At 39.2% G+C, this 15,923-nt stretch overlaps 1 protein-coding gene across 1 annotated transcript in view; it reads left to right on the forward strand.

The window, feature by feature from the left end:
* DLGAP2 (DLG associated protein 2) overlaps positions 1 to 9,692 on the forward strand; it is a 100,040-nt gene extending 90,348 nt beyond the window's left edge. The window contains exons 9-10 of the mRNA XM_088150665.1: positions 3,251 to 3,403; positions 9,474 to 9,692. Of these exons, the coding sequence (XP_088006791.1) occupies positions 3,251 to 3,403; positions 9,474 to 9,692 (372 nt within the window). The remainder of the gene's footprint in view (positions 1 to 3,250; positions 3,404 to 9,473) is intronic.
* Positions 9,693 to 15,923: the final 6,231 nt, after the last annotated feature.

Here is a 15,923-nt window from a genome sequence, read left to right on the forward strand (position 1 = left end):
TGTGGACAGGTGTCTTTTATACTGATAACAAGGTCAAACAGGTGCCATTACTACAGGTAATGAGTGGAGGACAGAGGAGCCTCTTAAAGAAGTAGTTACAGGTCTGTGAGAGCCAGACATCTTGCTTGTTTGTTTGTAGATGACCAAATACTTATTTTCCACCATGATTTGCAAATAAATTCTTTAAAAATCAGACAATGTGATTTTCTGGATTTTTTTTCTCATTTTGTCTCTCATAGTTGAGGAATACCTATGATGAAAATTACAGGCCTCTCTCATCTTTTTAAGTGGGAGAACTTGCACAATTGGTGGCTGACTAAATGCTTTTTTGCCCCACTGTATCCCCACTCACAAAGATCTAGAGAGAGAAAAGGAGAAAGAAAGCAAATAGATACAATGTTAATTGTACTTTTTAAAAAGAAAAGTAAATACAGTAGATGATGTGGGGGATTGTGATGAATGGTTATCCCTGGCATTTCAACAAAGACATTGCTTAACACACACAAACCATCAGTTAGTGTTGTGAAGCCACATTGTAGTAGTCCAATTCCCTGGGTGACTCTGAGCCAGTCATTCTTTCTCAGCTCAACAGACCTCACAGGATTCTTGGTGTTGAGAAAAAAAAATGGAGGAGGGAGCACTATGAATACTGCCTTGACCTCCTGAACGAAAGGAATAGGATTAGAATTTACCCCCCCCAAAAAAGTGGGGGGTGCAGATCCACGAGAGGATCATTTTTGGTAATGGCATCCTCTTGTGTGTTGTGCTATCTAAGGCTGGTAATTGGTCAATAGGAGCCAGATGGCTGATGAGAAGATACCTCATGGTAACATAGACTCACATTTATCTTTATAACACAAAGAAGGTCCAATACTGCCACAAAATCATGCCAACTTCCATTCAGAAATCCAAGGAGTCAAGAAGAATGTAAACTATAGAAGTTATTTGTCCAAATTGTTACAGACAGTCAACACAAACATTTCAACTTCTTTTAAGTAGATGATCCATCATTCTTGAGTAAGTTGAGGCCTGCATGTTTTATTTAACAATAATCTGCTTTAGACCAGGCCATTGAAAGAAAGCAGTACAGAAACCAACTTTTTAAAACTTGTCCAGAGGAAGAGAGTTTTGGAGTCATTCCAAGTTGTAGAGTCCTAATATAATTTGTCTGTGGATTTATAAACAGTGTTTTGTAAATCTGTATGCAATGCCAAACTTGATATCCTTAACCCGTATTATAGAATTATAAAACACATTATCCTGAGTTATATTCATAGATCAGGAACCAAAGAACAGGATAGCTATTTCCAGGCAACCAAAATTGATATTTTGTATATTAAACAGCATCCCTCTGCACTATATGCCTGTTCTGAAACTGGGGGAGGTTCTAAAAGAATACAGAATAAGTTAACAAAACAGAAAACAAATGTGGATCACTGCACATGTTTTGTTGTTTAAGAAAACAAAAACTGGTTTAGGTAACCCTTAAATTAATTTGGATCTATTAATTTCAATGCTAAATTAATGATATATTGCCAAACTTCCTTTAATTCACAAATTGTAATGCTAGCATAGATGCACGTTCACGCACAAAGGCAGATATACACAAGCACTTCTGAAGCAGTGTTTCCCAACCTGATGACCTTTAGGCATTTTGGTCTGCAAATTCCATTATTTCATCTAGTGACAAGTGATGTGTTTGAAATCCATCATGCCTTGAGGTTGCTGGGTTGGGAAAAGATGGTCTAAGTAAGTACCTTCTGCATGATATTTTGCTGAAACAGGATTATTCTACACGCACAAAGCTAGTAGAGATTAATGTAGCCATTTTAATGAGACCATAGCTCAAAGCATTGTGTTTATAAGTCAATACAGATGTGCAAACATTATCCAGGCCCTTTTCATTAGCTGTTTCCCTCTGAATATAATCAGTTTATTTAGGACTGCTGTTATTATTATTATTTTAAGATTCATAACTTCCTGAGTAAGATAACATTTTAGGATGCCTCAAGATGAAGCATCTCTCTTATTATGCCTTTTGAGCAAATTATATTAGTCTGGAGCCATACACATTATTATTGATATATGTAGTTCAGCAGTAGGAGGTAGCCCTCTTGTGGCCCAAAGCATGTAAAGCAAGCTCCGTTTGAGGAAACAACTTACATAGTTGTGCTACACCATTTTTTCAACAGTGTGCTAGACCTATGTTCAGAAATAGCCAAACTTATAGATAGAGGACTTCTATACCTTCTAGTTGATAGGTACCTAAACCACCCATTCAGAGCCTTAATAGGAGTAACTGATCATTGTTCTTCCCACTGGCAGGTGATGGTCAGAGGAAGGGGAAATGATGCCAAGAAAAATTCACCAGTCACCTTCCTTAACTTGTTTTGCATTAAAACTGTAAAGACAGCACCACATGCTGGCCCAGTTATTCAAACAGGGCTCAGAAAAACTTCTGCTGGTTCAGTGACCATGGATTGCCTTTTGTAGCCATCTGGCTGTGCCCCAAGTCACCTTTGCCATGAATAAATGGTCATTAAGTTCCACTGCTTAGAGGCCTGGCATATGATATTCCTTTTGACATGGCTGAGATATAAAATTAAAAAATAATAATCTAATATATAATTAGGAACATTGCCAAGGAGATGGGATGGGATCATTGGAAGCAAAATTTTGGAAACAAATTGAAAAATCATTAATTAAATGAATCAAATTAAATTAATCAAATTAAGAAAATCAATCTGGAATCTTAAAGTATATCCAGAGTCTTTAGATTGTAAAAAGTTTAGTACCCTTAGCCCATGACTCCGATGTCTGCTAAACCAAGGTACAGAAATCATAAGAAGTAAATAAGCTGAATATGTTTAGCCTTGAGAAAAGAAGACTGAGAAAGGATATGATAAAACTTTTCAAGAATCTGAAGGGGCTGTTCTCTACAACCCAAGGCCATGGAATAATGGATTTCAGCTACAGGAAGCAACTCTTGATTGAATTATAATAAAAAAACATCCTAAAGTTAAGACTAATTCAACAGCAGAACTAATTACCAAGTGAGGTTGAGAGTTCCCCCCTTGCTGGATGTTTTCAAGCAGAGACTAATCTATTGAGGATGTTTTAATCTAGATATCTACACTGAGCAAGGGTTTGATGGCATGAGTCTTCCACCCAAAATTTTATTATTTATATTATGTTCTACACCCTGGCTTTCAAACAAATGACATTTGGGTTTTTTTTGTGAATATGGCAGGATCCCAGTGCTATGCCCCGGCCAACTTCACAGGACCTAGCAGGATTCTGGGACTTGTTACAACTCTCAATTGAAGATGTCAGTATGAAGTTTGATGAACTGCATCAACTGAAACTGAATGAATGGAAAATAATAGAATCACCTGAAAAAAAGGTAAGCACAATTCATTTTCAGATTATACTGTCTGGTTGCTTGTGGTGCGTTCCTTTGATTTTTAAGCCTGAAATTATTTTCTTGTGAAGTTATTAGTGGACAACACTCTCCAGAAAGTGAAGGTAACATGGCAAGTACCATGGCAGGTATTTCTGTGGATGCTGGCATATCCAGTACCGTGATGAAGATTTACTTTCCTTCCTTCCTTCCTTCCTTCCTTCCTTCCTTCCTTCCTTCCTTCCTTCCTTCCTTCCTTCCTTCCTTCCTTCCTTCCTTCCTCCCTCCCTCCCTCCCTCCCTCCCTCCCATTTCCTTCCTTCCTTCCCCTCCCTCCCTCCCTTTCCTTCCTTCCCTTTCCTTCCTTCCTTTCCTTTCCTTCCTTCCTTCCCTCCCTCGCAGACATTTCATTACCCGTCTAGGTAACATCTTCAGCGCTGAAGATGTTATCTAGACAGGTAATGAAATATCTGCAAGAAAACAGCCAAGCTCAGAGAACACCAAGGACTCCACAGTTCAATCCTGAGCTACAGATATTATCTTCTATTGAAATTAGAGTTTATATGCTACTCGGTCCAAAGCTCAAAGCAACTTACAAAGTAATAATTAAAAAGACAAAATAAAAACCATAATAAACAATAAACACCCTCCTCCCCTTCAAACCCAGCATCCCAAGGAATAGCTGCAACAATCAAATCCATAGCAAGCAGGTCCCCCTCATTGCTCAACTATTCCCCAAGGCTCTCTGAAAAAGCCACTTTTTTGTACCTTTTCAAAAAACCAACAGGATTGTAACCAATCTAATCTTGGGAGGAATGTGGTTCCAAAGAAATGAGGCCATGAAGGCGCATCCCTGTGCTCTTTGAAGATGACACTCCTTATGAGACAACACCTTGGCAAAACCCATCTTTCCCAATGTAATTGGGCAGGCAAAAGCCACTGGGAGAAGGCAGTCCCAATAGATATCCAAGTCTTAAACCACATGAGGCTTGAAAGGTGGCAACTAGCATCTTGAACAGCGCCTAGAAGGAAGCTAGCAACTAATGCAGCTGTTGCAGTAGATGAGTTAGATGGGGAAAAGCTAGAAGTTCCCATCACTACAGAAGCTGATGCATTCTGGACCAGCTGAAAAGATGGCTAAGGCATGAATAACAGGGCCTCCAGATTCAGGAGAAACAGGACCTCCTGATTCAGGAACAACCATAACTGGTGCACCAGATGAAGTTGTGTGAGAGTCCTCCTAACCCCGGCTGCTACCTGATCTTTAAGCAGCATGTATGGATCCAAGAGGTCACACAGGGAAGTACAATCCCATCCAGAGCCAAAGATGGAATATTCCTGGTATCGGAAGACTTCTGCACTTTTAGCCTTTCAGTCTTGCTGAGATTGGAGTACAGTGGGGCAAAAAAGTATTTAGTCAGCCACCAATTGTGCACGTTCTCCCACTTAAAAAGATGAGAGAGGCCTGTAATTTTCATCATAGGTATACCTCAACTATGAGAGACAAAATGGGAAAAAATCCAGAAAATCACATTGTCTGCTTTTTAAAGAATTTATTTGCAAATCATGGTGGAAAATAAGTATTTGGTCAATATCAAAAGTTCATCTCAATACTTTGTTATATATCCTTTGTTGGCAATGACAGAGGTCAAACATATTCTGTAAGTCTTCACAAGGTTTTCACACACTGTTGCTGGTATTTTGGCCCATTCCTCCATGCAGATCTCCTCTAGAGCAGTGATGTTTTGGGGCTGTCGCTGGGCAACACGGACTTTCAACTCCCTCCAAAGGTTTTCCATGGGGTTGAGATCTGGAGACTGGCTAGACCACTCCAGGACCTTGAAATGCTTCTTACGAAGCCACTCCTTCATTGCCCGGGCAGTGTGTTTGGGATCATTGTCATGCTGAAAGACCCAGCCACGTTTCATCTTCAATGCCCTTGCTGATGGAAGGAGGGGTTCACTCAAAATCTCACAATACATGGCCCCATTCATTCTTTCCTTTACACGGATCAGTCGTCCTGGTCCCTTTGCAGAAAAACAGCCCCAAAGCATGATGTTTCCACCCCCATGCTTCACAGTAGGTATGGTGTTCTTTGGATGCAACTCAGCATTCTCTCTCCTCCAAACAGGACAAGTTGAGTTTAGACCAAAACAGTCTGCTTTGGTTTCATCTGACCATATGACATTCTCCCAATCCTCTTCTGGATCATCCAAATGCTCTCTAGCAAACTTCAGACGGGCCCAGACATGTACTGGCTTAAGCAGGGGGACACATCTGGCACTGCAGGATTTGAGTCCCTGGCAGTGTAGTGTGTTACTGATGGTAGCCTTTGTTACTTTGGTCCCAGCTCTCTGCAGGTCATTCACTAGGTCCCCCCCTGTGGTTCTGGGATTTTTGCTCACCGTTCTTGTGATCATTTTGACCCCACGGAGTGAGATCTTGTGTGGAGCCCCAGATCAAGGGAGATTATCAGTGGTCTTGTATGTCTTCCATTTTCTAATTATTGCTCCCACAGTTGATTTCTTCACACCAAGCTGCTTGCCTATTGCAGATTCAGTCTTCCCAGCCTGGTGCAGGTCTACAATTTTGTTTCTGGTGTCCTTCAACAGCTCTTTGGTCTTGGCCATAGTGGAGTTTGGAGTATGACTGTTTGAGGTTGTGGACAGGTGTCTTTTATACTGATAACAAGGTCAAACAGGTGCCATTACTACAGGTAACGAGTGGAGGACAGAGGAGCCTCTTAAAGAAGTAGTTACAGGTCTGTGAGAGCCAGACATCTTGCTTGTTTGTAGGTGACCAAATACTTATTTTCCACCATGATTTGCAAATAAATTCTTTAAAAATCAGACAATGTGATTTTCTGGATTTTTTCCCCCATTTTGTCTCTCATAGTTGAGGTATACCTATGATGAAAATTACAGGCCTCTCTCATCTTTTTAAGTGGGAGAACTTGCACAATTGGTGGCTGACTAAATACTTTTTTGCCCCACTGTATAGTCTGTTAATCCCCATCCAGACCCTAACAGCTTACCCTGAGATAAGAATCCACCACATCTCCTGTTTAGCCCAGGGACAAGATCTACAACTATCATCTGCATACCAATGATACGTGACCCAATGCCAGAGGATGACCTCACACAACAACTTCCTGTAGATATTAAATAATTTTCAACCCTGTGCCACCCTGTAATAAGGAGGCCTAGGGTGTGATCTCTTCCCTCCTACTACTGTTGACTGGAACCTCCCTTTCAGGAAGGAGGAAAGTAACTGCAAAATAGTGCCTCCAACTCCCAACCCTCAGAAGGCTGTAAGGTACAATTTATAATATCAGAAGTTCCAGCACGTGAGAGTTCCAGCAAAACCAGATCAGTTGTATTTCCACTGGCCTGCTGTTGCCACAAGTCACCTACAAGAGTGATCAATGTGGTCTCAGTACCATGCCCAGGCCTGAAACCTGACTGGGAGAGATCCAAATAATCCACTTCCCCCAGGGCTCTTTGCAGTTCTAGACTGACTACCTTCTCCACAATCTTTCCTGAAAAGAAGTAGTAGTTATCCATTATTGCTGGATCAAGTGATTGCTTCTTGAGGAGGGGCCACACCAAGTCCTTCAAGGCAGGTATTACTACCCCATCTCTCCAGGATGCATTAACTACTTTCCAAGCAGCCCCTCCCTATTGCTTCCTTGGAGACTTTCATAAATCAGGAAGGGCAGGAGTCCAAACCACAGGTGGCCAGGCTAACATCACAAAGCACCCTGTCCACTTCCTCAGGATTAGAGTAATAAATTTAAACTCCTCCCAGATAACCTTGAAAGATGCAGCCCCAGTCATGTCAGATGGCATCTAATTCCAAGTGGACCTGAACAATTTTATCTTCCAAATGTCTTCAAAACTCCTCACAGTGGCACAGAGGTCCTCTTCAATTGAACAACAGATTGGGCAGGCCACACAACTCTTAGCTCAAATTCTTCACCTCAGTGTTTTGATGTTTAATATTTCTACTTAGATTCTAATAAGTAGGTAGTTATTTGCATCTTTATTTATACATTCATTGTATACATGTGCAGTTTAGTGTATACACAATTGTCTTAGCCTTGGATAGAATATTTGGATTTTCTGAGACCAGGATTGGAAATGTAATGTGAAAATTATATGCCAAGGATCAGCCGTATCTTTGGTATAATAACCTGGTCCAATTATTCCCTGAAATCCCACAAACTGCCAAAATTTCATAAGTTCTTATATTCTCACTTTGACCTCATGTTAAGGTGCAGATCTCGCAGAACCATCTCACAACATCTTGGGTAATATTTGATGACTTTGCAACATTTTGACCATTATTGTAATTTAATCTGGAGGGTTGTGGGCTCTTTGTTAGCTTAAATTAAAGCAATCTCCCCATAGTAAGCAAAATGAGTCTTGAATATTAAAAGAAACACTATCTTATTAACTCCCTTTTGAATACTTGCTCAGCCAATAACTTGGGCAGGGTTTTAGTACAGAAGGAGCACAGAAATGTGCACACAGCTGCTACCTCATTTGCAATGAAGAAACACATTAGTATTTAAAAACTTGACTTTAGACAGATTTCACTTCACCTCTAAAGGTTGAGAATCCTTTAAAAAGCCTCTGAGCATTATCCTGTCAAAGAGTAGCCCTATTGATTTTAGTGTGAGAGTTTAAAATACAATCTTTTCTTCCACATCCTTTCTCTTCTGCACTGAATTCCATGGAAGTTAAATACTTCTAATTTGCGTTTCTACTTGCACCCATGCTTCAGGTCCTTCTATGAAACAATGGCATCTAGTGGGACCTAGGAAGCGTGCCTACTCTGTTACAGCACTGCCCTGTGGAATAGCATTCCCCGTACCCAAAGATTTGGATGACCCTGCCCTTGTTGGCCTTCCAATAGGCCATGAAAACCTGTTTTGGTTTATACATATATATGTATGTATGTATGTATGTATGTATGTATGTATGTATGTATAAACCAAAACAGGTTTTCATATACAGTATATATATATTTCTTGGAGGGAATATGCTGTGGTTGCCTCACTTACTCTGTTCTGTATAAGGTGCTTGCTTTGTTTTGTTTTGGGTTCTTTTGTTTTTATGTTTTTAACCATATGTAAATTGCCCAAAGTCACTACAGGTAGTCCTTGCTTATTAACTACAATTGGGACCGGCCGTGGTTGCTAAGCAAAAAAAATCACATGACCATGCCAGACTTACAATGTCACTTCCACTTCTGTCATTATCATTAAGCGAATCGCTGTGGTCGTTAAGCAAGACATCACATGACCGCAATTTGCCATTTCACTTCTGCGTTGTCCATTAATTCTGCTTGTTGGAAGCCAGTTGTGAAACTCACAAATGGCAATCACATGACCGCAGGATGCTTTGATGGTTGTAAATGTGAACTGGTTGCAAAACGCCCAAATGGCGATCACATGACCAGGGACACTGCAATGGCCATAAATGAGAGGATTGGTCACAAAGCTTTTTTTTTTTTCAACCATAACTCTTTGGGCACTAAACAAGGCAGTCAATAAGTGAGGAGTACCTGTATTGCAAGTTGGGTGGCCATATAAATCATATAAACAAACAAACAAACAGATTGTTTGAGTTGAGTTTTAAATATTGATAAAATTCTTTTCTGGACTTCCATTATTACCATTAATTAATTAATGGTCCATTAATACTTGACACATTTTTGTATTTTAAATGTTAGAGATAAGAGAACATTCTCAAATGCGGCAGATAAAGGACAGAATTGTCCAACCTGAAGGGTGATATCAAAATGATGAAATGGAGGCCATGACATGTCTCATCATTGCACATAAATACATAAGGGCAGAGCTTGTGTTGCAATGCACATTTTGTCCCTTGTCCTCTGCAGACATTTGTGCACGTGCTCAGTGGCCACCATGCTTGGGGCAGTCTCTGTTGTCAGGGATGCATCACAGGGAAGCACCTGCAGCTTCCAGTGAAAGTCCCTGAATGCCCATACCTTCTTTACGTTCCCTTCCTTCTTTAATTTATTTCTTTTTTTTCCCCTGTGAATCCCAGGAAGAGAGAAAGGTTCCTCCGCCTGTACCAAAGAAGCCCCCTAAAGGAAAATTCCCCATTACACGAGAAAAGTCTTTGGATCTGCCTGACAGACAGCGCCAAGAGGCTCGAAGACGGCTCATGGCTGCTAAGAGGGCCGCCTCTTTTCGGCAAAATTCAGCTACCGAGCGTGCAGACAGCATTGAGATCTATATTCCAGAAGCCCAAACGAGGCTTTAAAGACCAACATGCTGCATCGTTTCTTCCTCTTTTTTAAGCCAACGAAGGAACCAAGCAAGTGCTTGTATAGTTTGTCTCCTCCCTGCTACTTTTTCTCACCGCTCCTCCCCCCGCACCGCCCCACGGCCCGTGGCGTTGTCTCCTTTGTGCCACGCGCACAACGGAATGCGTTTTATGTCCTCGGAAGTTGCTGAGCCCATTGCAAGAATTACTGCTCTTTTCTTTTTGTATTATTAGGATCAGACTACACAGTCAGCTCCAATGCATAGGGCTTGTTGAGACCTTACTGATAAAATTACGTTCTCAGAGGACAACAGGAAACACCTCTTGAGATGGAACCCAGCTTACTTTTTTGGTTATTTATATTTTTATAAATGATGTGATAACTAGGAATAAGAAAAACAAACTTTTAATTGGGTGCATCTCTCCATTCACCAGAGGCATTAGCTAATCCAAGTAGAAGGTGCTACAAACGTAAAGTGCAAGAAAAGAAAGAATCCATTTCTCCCCCCCTCCCCTCCCCCTCACTTCCAGCTCCTGTTTCTTTGCTTTGGACCTGATTACATTTTCTGCCCATGTGCTCAGCAATTCTGCTTCTCTTGGTTACTGCAAACTAGCACTAGGTCTCTCATCACATCTCACACTGAGTTTCTGGAGATGAACAGAAATATCCAGCCATTAAACTCCAAAATCCATCCAGAACAGAGAAGCATGGGAATCATTTCAAACTGGGAAAGTCTAGCCCTGAGAGAAGTGTCCCCTTGGACACACATCCAGAAATCTGCAAAGGAAAAATGCAAAGGAACTTGAAGAAAGAGGAAAAAGGAAAGCCTTAAGAATTTCGATCATTTGTAGCAAGATGTGAAAGCTCTATTTGCTCTTTTGGAACATTCATTACGTTTCAAACAGTTATTTTATGTTGTACTTATTTCATTTACGAACACTTTTTTTTAATTTGAAAAGCGATGCTACACGTAATATTTGAAGTTTCAAAATGCTAGATCAATTGAGTTTTCAGGGTATCCTTTCAAACAAAAAACAAAACACAAAAAAACCTTTGCTTGTTTAAAATACCAGTTGTGATGTTGTAACCAGTTTAAGAAATATGAATGTGAGTGGTAAGTATATCTCAGTTTAAATGGTAATCTTAAGGTAAAAAAGGTGAACTGTGGTTTACATTTGTAATTTTTTTTTCCAGAATTCTTTTTTCCTATGCAGTATGAATTAAAGATAAGAAAAAGTCTCTTGATTGTTTCAGACATAAAGAACATGTTTTAAAAGATGTGTGGCTTCTAACGGTAGAATGTAAGGAAAGTAGCATGTTTCCAAGTCCTTGATCAACATCACAGCAAAAGCTAGAAATTACACAGAAGTTCAACAAATTCTGAAAATAATGGGTTACTGTTTTTGCCTTCTCAAAGGCTGTGATCCAAGTTTTTGAATGTTTTCAGGTGAAGATACAAGAAAACATATCCCTCCACTATTGAAGTCAGAATTCTGAGTAATACAAAATATTAGAACTGAGACAAATTTCTGTTAAATGTATTTAGCCATAGACAGAACCGCTATTTAAACTAGCCTACAGCACTTTGATTCTTCACCTTGATGAGCACTTTAAATATGTACTTTGCAAGCCCTTCAGCTTGTCACGTGACTGAAAATGCTAGAAGTTTTAACAGCATTCCCCAAGCAGGTGCCCTCCATACATGGTGAACTACATCTCCCATCATGCTAGTTTGCATGAACAATAGCAGTGTTATATAAGAATTGTACAAAAGATGGGGAAGTTTAGTCCTAATGTATCTCAAGAGCACACGTTGGAGAATGCTGTTGTAGGAAGTTAAGAAAGCATTAGGTTTTCCATACCCCATCCCTCTTTCTTCCAATATATTTTGTTAAGCATGCATTCTGTTTTAGGACAAAGCTGATATAAGCATGTTTAGCTTCAAGATATGAATCTTTAGAGTTGAATGTTTGAGAAGGAGGGAACACTGTAAATTGAGCCTGATCTCTTATGTAGAGTTTACCAAATAGCCTTAAACTGCATTTGGAAGCAAAAAAAAAAAAAAAAACCCAACAAAAAACCCCAAGAGGAATGTATAGCATTAAAATGCGAAGAAGAAGAAGAAGAAGAAGAAGAAGAAGAAGAAGAAGAAGAAGAAGAAGAAGAAGAAGAAGAAGAAGAAGAAGAAGAAGAAGAAGAAGAAGAAAATAATAATCCTGAACAGTTCATCTGTGATTAAGATATTCCCATACACAGAGTGTTCAAAGAATTTCTGTACTTGGAAATAAATTGATTTTGAGGTAGTGTACAATATTAATGCTGCTTATAGTTTTGTTTTAAATGCAAGAATATCTGCAGGGATAGGCAACTTTAAAGACATAATTTTATTTCAAATGGAGCTGTTAATTAGAAATAACTACATGGAAATAAATAAATAAAATATGCATTTCTTTGAGACAGCAGATTTGAAATATATCTTTCTCTCCTTCTGCTGCATCCCTATTATGCTGCTATGCTTTTATTTCATTTTATTTTATAGATATTGCCAAAGCACATATGCTTTTCTTCCTTCAGTTATCTTATATAGATAAGGGACTGCTGATGATGGTGATCTGCATTTGATTCCCAACCATAGCATATCCAGAGACAAAAGGTTCCTAGCTATGAAACCATATTTGTACATCAATGCCCTCCCAAATTGTTTGCGCAAAAATCTCATTAAATTTTAAACTGGTTTTGCTGGAGCTGTGGTTAACGATTGCACAGTAAGGTGCTTCTGTACTCAGTATGCTGTTTCTGCCATTTGCAACGTATGTTAGCGTACCAGCAAAAAAAAAAAAAAATTATGCTAGACTGTAAAAGCACATATCAAAGCACACAACTCCAGCAAACATGCGAGTTTTAAAAAAAGTATACATCCAATTCACATACAATTAATATACAGTTTTATCCTTTCCCTAAGAATTTAAGAGAGGTTCCTTAAAAGAAAATTCACTTCCAGGACAAACAAGATGTTATTCAAAGTAGTCTGAAGGTGGTCGTTGTTGTTTTTTTTTTTACATAAAATCATTTTTAAAAACTATACTCTCATTTAAAAGGAAGGCAAAATACATGAAGGATAAATCTGGCCATTTTGAAAGTTCAGTGCTAAATTGCATGTTGTCCATGCAGTGATGGGAATATGTTGAAGAAATGCCTTTGCCACTGTATGTCCCCGTATGTTCCACTTCTGTTCCAAAGAAAAATAGTTAAAATATAAACCAGATGCCTTCTGCCAATTCTGATGAAATGTTACCTGTTCACAAGTCAAGTTTTTAAGTGCAATATATTAAATCTCTTTTATATAGGAAAGATTAAAACAATAATGGCAAATAATAAGCCATGCTTCTTATGTATTATATTTTTAATTTGGGAGAGGGAGATAAAATTAATGTTTATATTACATGTGTTACAAGTCATTCCGCCCTGTCTAGAATGAATGTTACAAGTAATATATTTGAGAATGACTTGCAGTGCTTTTGATTTAAGGACTCTTTCAAAAATATAAAATACAATTGTATATTGCAGTAGCATTGAAAATTAATCACTTCCATTTCAACATGACTATATTCCTGTTTCAAGACATGACAGAGTTACTACTTTGGGAAATAAAACGATGTAATTCTAATAATATAAAAAATAGTAGAACTTGCAAAATAACCTCTCACACACACATCTGTCCAGAAGTAAGCTCCGTTAAATTCAGATGGTTTACTCGCAAGCCAGGTGGGCATGGGGTTGCAACCTTGTTGTTTTATAAACATGCACAATTAACAGAATCCTATACATGACTGCATTTGCTTAACAACACAGTCCTATGTATATTACTCAGAAATAAGCACTATATTTCATGGAGTTTACTTCCAGACTGAGTAGGATGGTTGTCTGATCCTGAACCCACATCCAAGGTAGTGACCCCCACTGAATTCAGTAAGCCACAATAGAGTAGTGAATCCGATTGCAAACATATCTCAAATAGCCCCATTAAAAACACTGCAGCTTGTTTTCAAGTAAACATGCAGAGAATTTGTCTGAATGGAACAAAACCTTTCTAAATGAAAGTGGCAACTATTCTAGACTTCCTTTTCCAGGATTCTGGACTGTGTTTTGTATCACTGGTCTTCCATTTTAGGTCAGCCATATATAATCATATTCATTAACGTTCTTTATGAGTTATACCCCATCATTTAAAACCTTATCAGAGCCAATTATAATAAAATACTTTGTATGTGCGTTGTGATTTGCTACATGATTGATCCGAATGGCCTTTCTTGGGATAATATGCAAGGATGAAAGTATCATTGTGGGTAAAACCAAAAACAGTATTTGGTAGCTTTCAGTTCATCACCAACAAACTAATTTCTGTCTTACTTTCTTACATATCGTATGTTGAATTTAGAGAAAAGATGTGACTTTTATATACAACCTTCACAGAAAGCATTTGGAAAGAGGAATTTGCGGTTCTGGCATTGTACAAACACACACACACGCACTTAAGGTTGGTTGTATCAAGTGCATTCCAGAAGCCACACGTGTACAGTATTCAAAGATTTCCCTCTTCTATAAAGGGAGGGAAGGGGCCCTCAAACTGAGCATGACTGTACATCTTGAAGTTTTCTTAAGAACAATGAAAAGCAGTTTGCCATTGTGTCTTTCTACACTGCTTTTCAACTTTCCAGTTTAGCTTAGAGCTCTGCTTCTCTGGAAGGGTCCCACCCAAGTGCTAACTAGGTTGGACCCTGCTTGGCTTCCAAGCCCAAACAAGGTCACTTGTATGCGGCCACCTGCTAAGAAGCTGTATTCCAGAAGCCTGAAAATAGGCTCATTCCTTAGGGGAAAACTGATCCCTGTTCACGTTATTCTGGTCCAATTCTCCCCCCCCTCCACACACACACACACACACCGTCCCCTTTTTGCGAAATGGTTAATCCCTGCACAAATGTGATGGTGGATATTTGACCATTTTTCAAAACAAGCCAAGATAGGACTGGCTTCCTTTGGATGAAGTGGCCAAGAATCTCCCCCTTTTAGTAAGTAAGTAAGTAAGTAAATAAGGTATCTTCTCTTAGGCAAATTACTTTTAACAGATTATTTAATCTGGGCCGCAGAAATACAGATGACCTCTAGAGTCTGACCTTGCTGCCCTCTGGTGGATCGTCTGATACAGGCATCCTACCTTCTCCATTGCCAAGCAAGCAGGAGGAAGGTTACTTAGATACAGTCTTTGGTAGTTGTTTCCTGTACTATTAGGGCTTGTCAGTGAGACTTTTTTCCCCACTGCTATATCTCTCTGGCTCTCTTTCATCAGAAGATTACGTAGGCAAAACAGGCCAACTGGTGGGATAAAGACATTTCAGTGACATAACTGACCGTGCGAGGTTTACAAGACAAAATGTTGTTGGTATTCCCATAACCCAACAACAACCCTCCTTCCGGATCCAGTTAAGGTGTTGGGGGCTGTTGTGACTTCATGTCTCTAAACATTGGCTTGCACTAATTTTACATTTGCACAACTGCTACTGGAGCCTCTAGCAGCTAGGAATTACATCATCTCATAGGTTTCTTTTTAATTAACAGTGCCTCGTGTATTCTCCAAATTTTGCGAATGTTTGTATCATTTACATATTAATTCCTCTTCTCACATTCATTCCTTTAGTACATATTTAACTATGCAAATACGCAAATATTTAACTATGGGCTAGCCCTAGAAATTTGTGCCCCATCTACTCACAAGGGTCGCTAGAGAAGGTTTATCAGAGAGAGAGAACGATAACGTATTCAGAAAAGACAGGAGGGCTTCTGTTCCATGCGTAGTTCTTTCCGAATGAAGAACCAGAGTTCTCAAAGGTTGATCACATGGCTTGCATCTTCATGGCCCTGTAGAAAATATAGGGATATTTATATACAATTAAGTTCTAAACTATAAAATGGGAGCTTCTCCCCTGAGAAGAAATTAATTGGGAGGGGGGGTATTATATTCATAAAAGCAACAAAAATGAACATAGCTCCTTTTTCCTTTATTTTCTGTATCTTCTCCTAACCATGTTTTTTTTTTAACTTGGCTGATACAGTAGATGCCTGAGTAATAAAATGCTAGAAACCTTTTCATAGCCAAATGGTTTCATACTCAGTATGAGAGAGAGAATAGGAATCAGCCAAGTCTTGCTACAAGTCTATCACAGCCATTT

Source organism: Python bivittatus, unplaced genomic scaffold (assembly GCF_059951505.1).
Source record: "Python bivittatus isolate LINGU-HERP-01145 unplaced genomic scaffold, Pbiv_v1 ctg000020_np1212, whole genome shotgun sequence".
NCBI lineage: Eukaryota > Metazoa > Chordata > Lepidosauria > Squamata > Pythonidae > Python > Python bivittatus.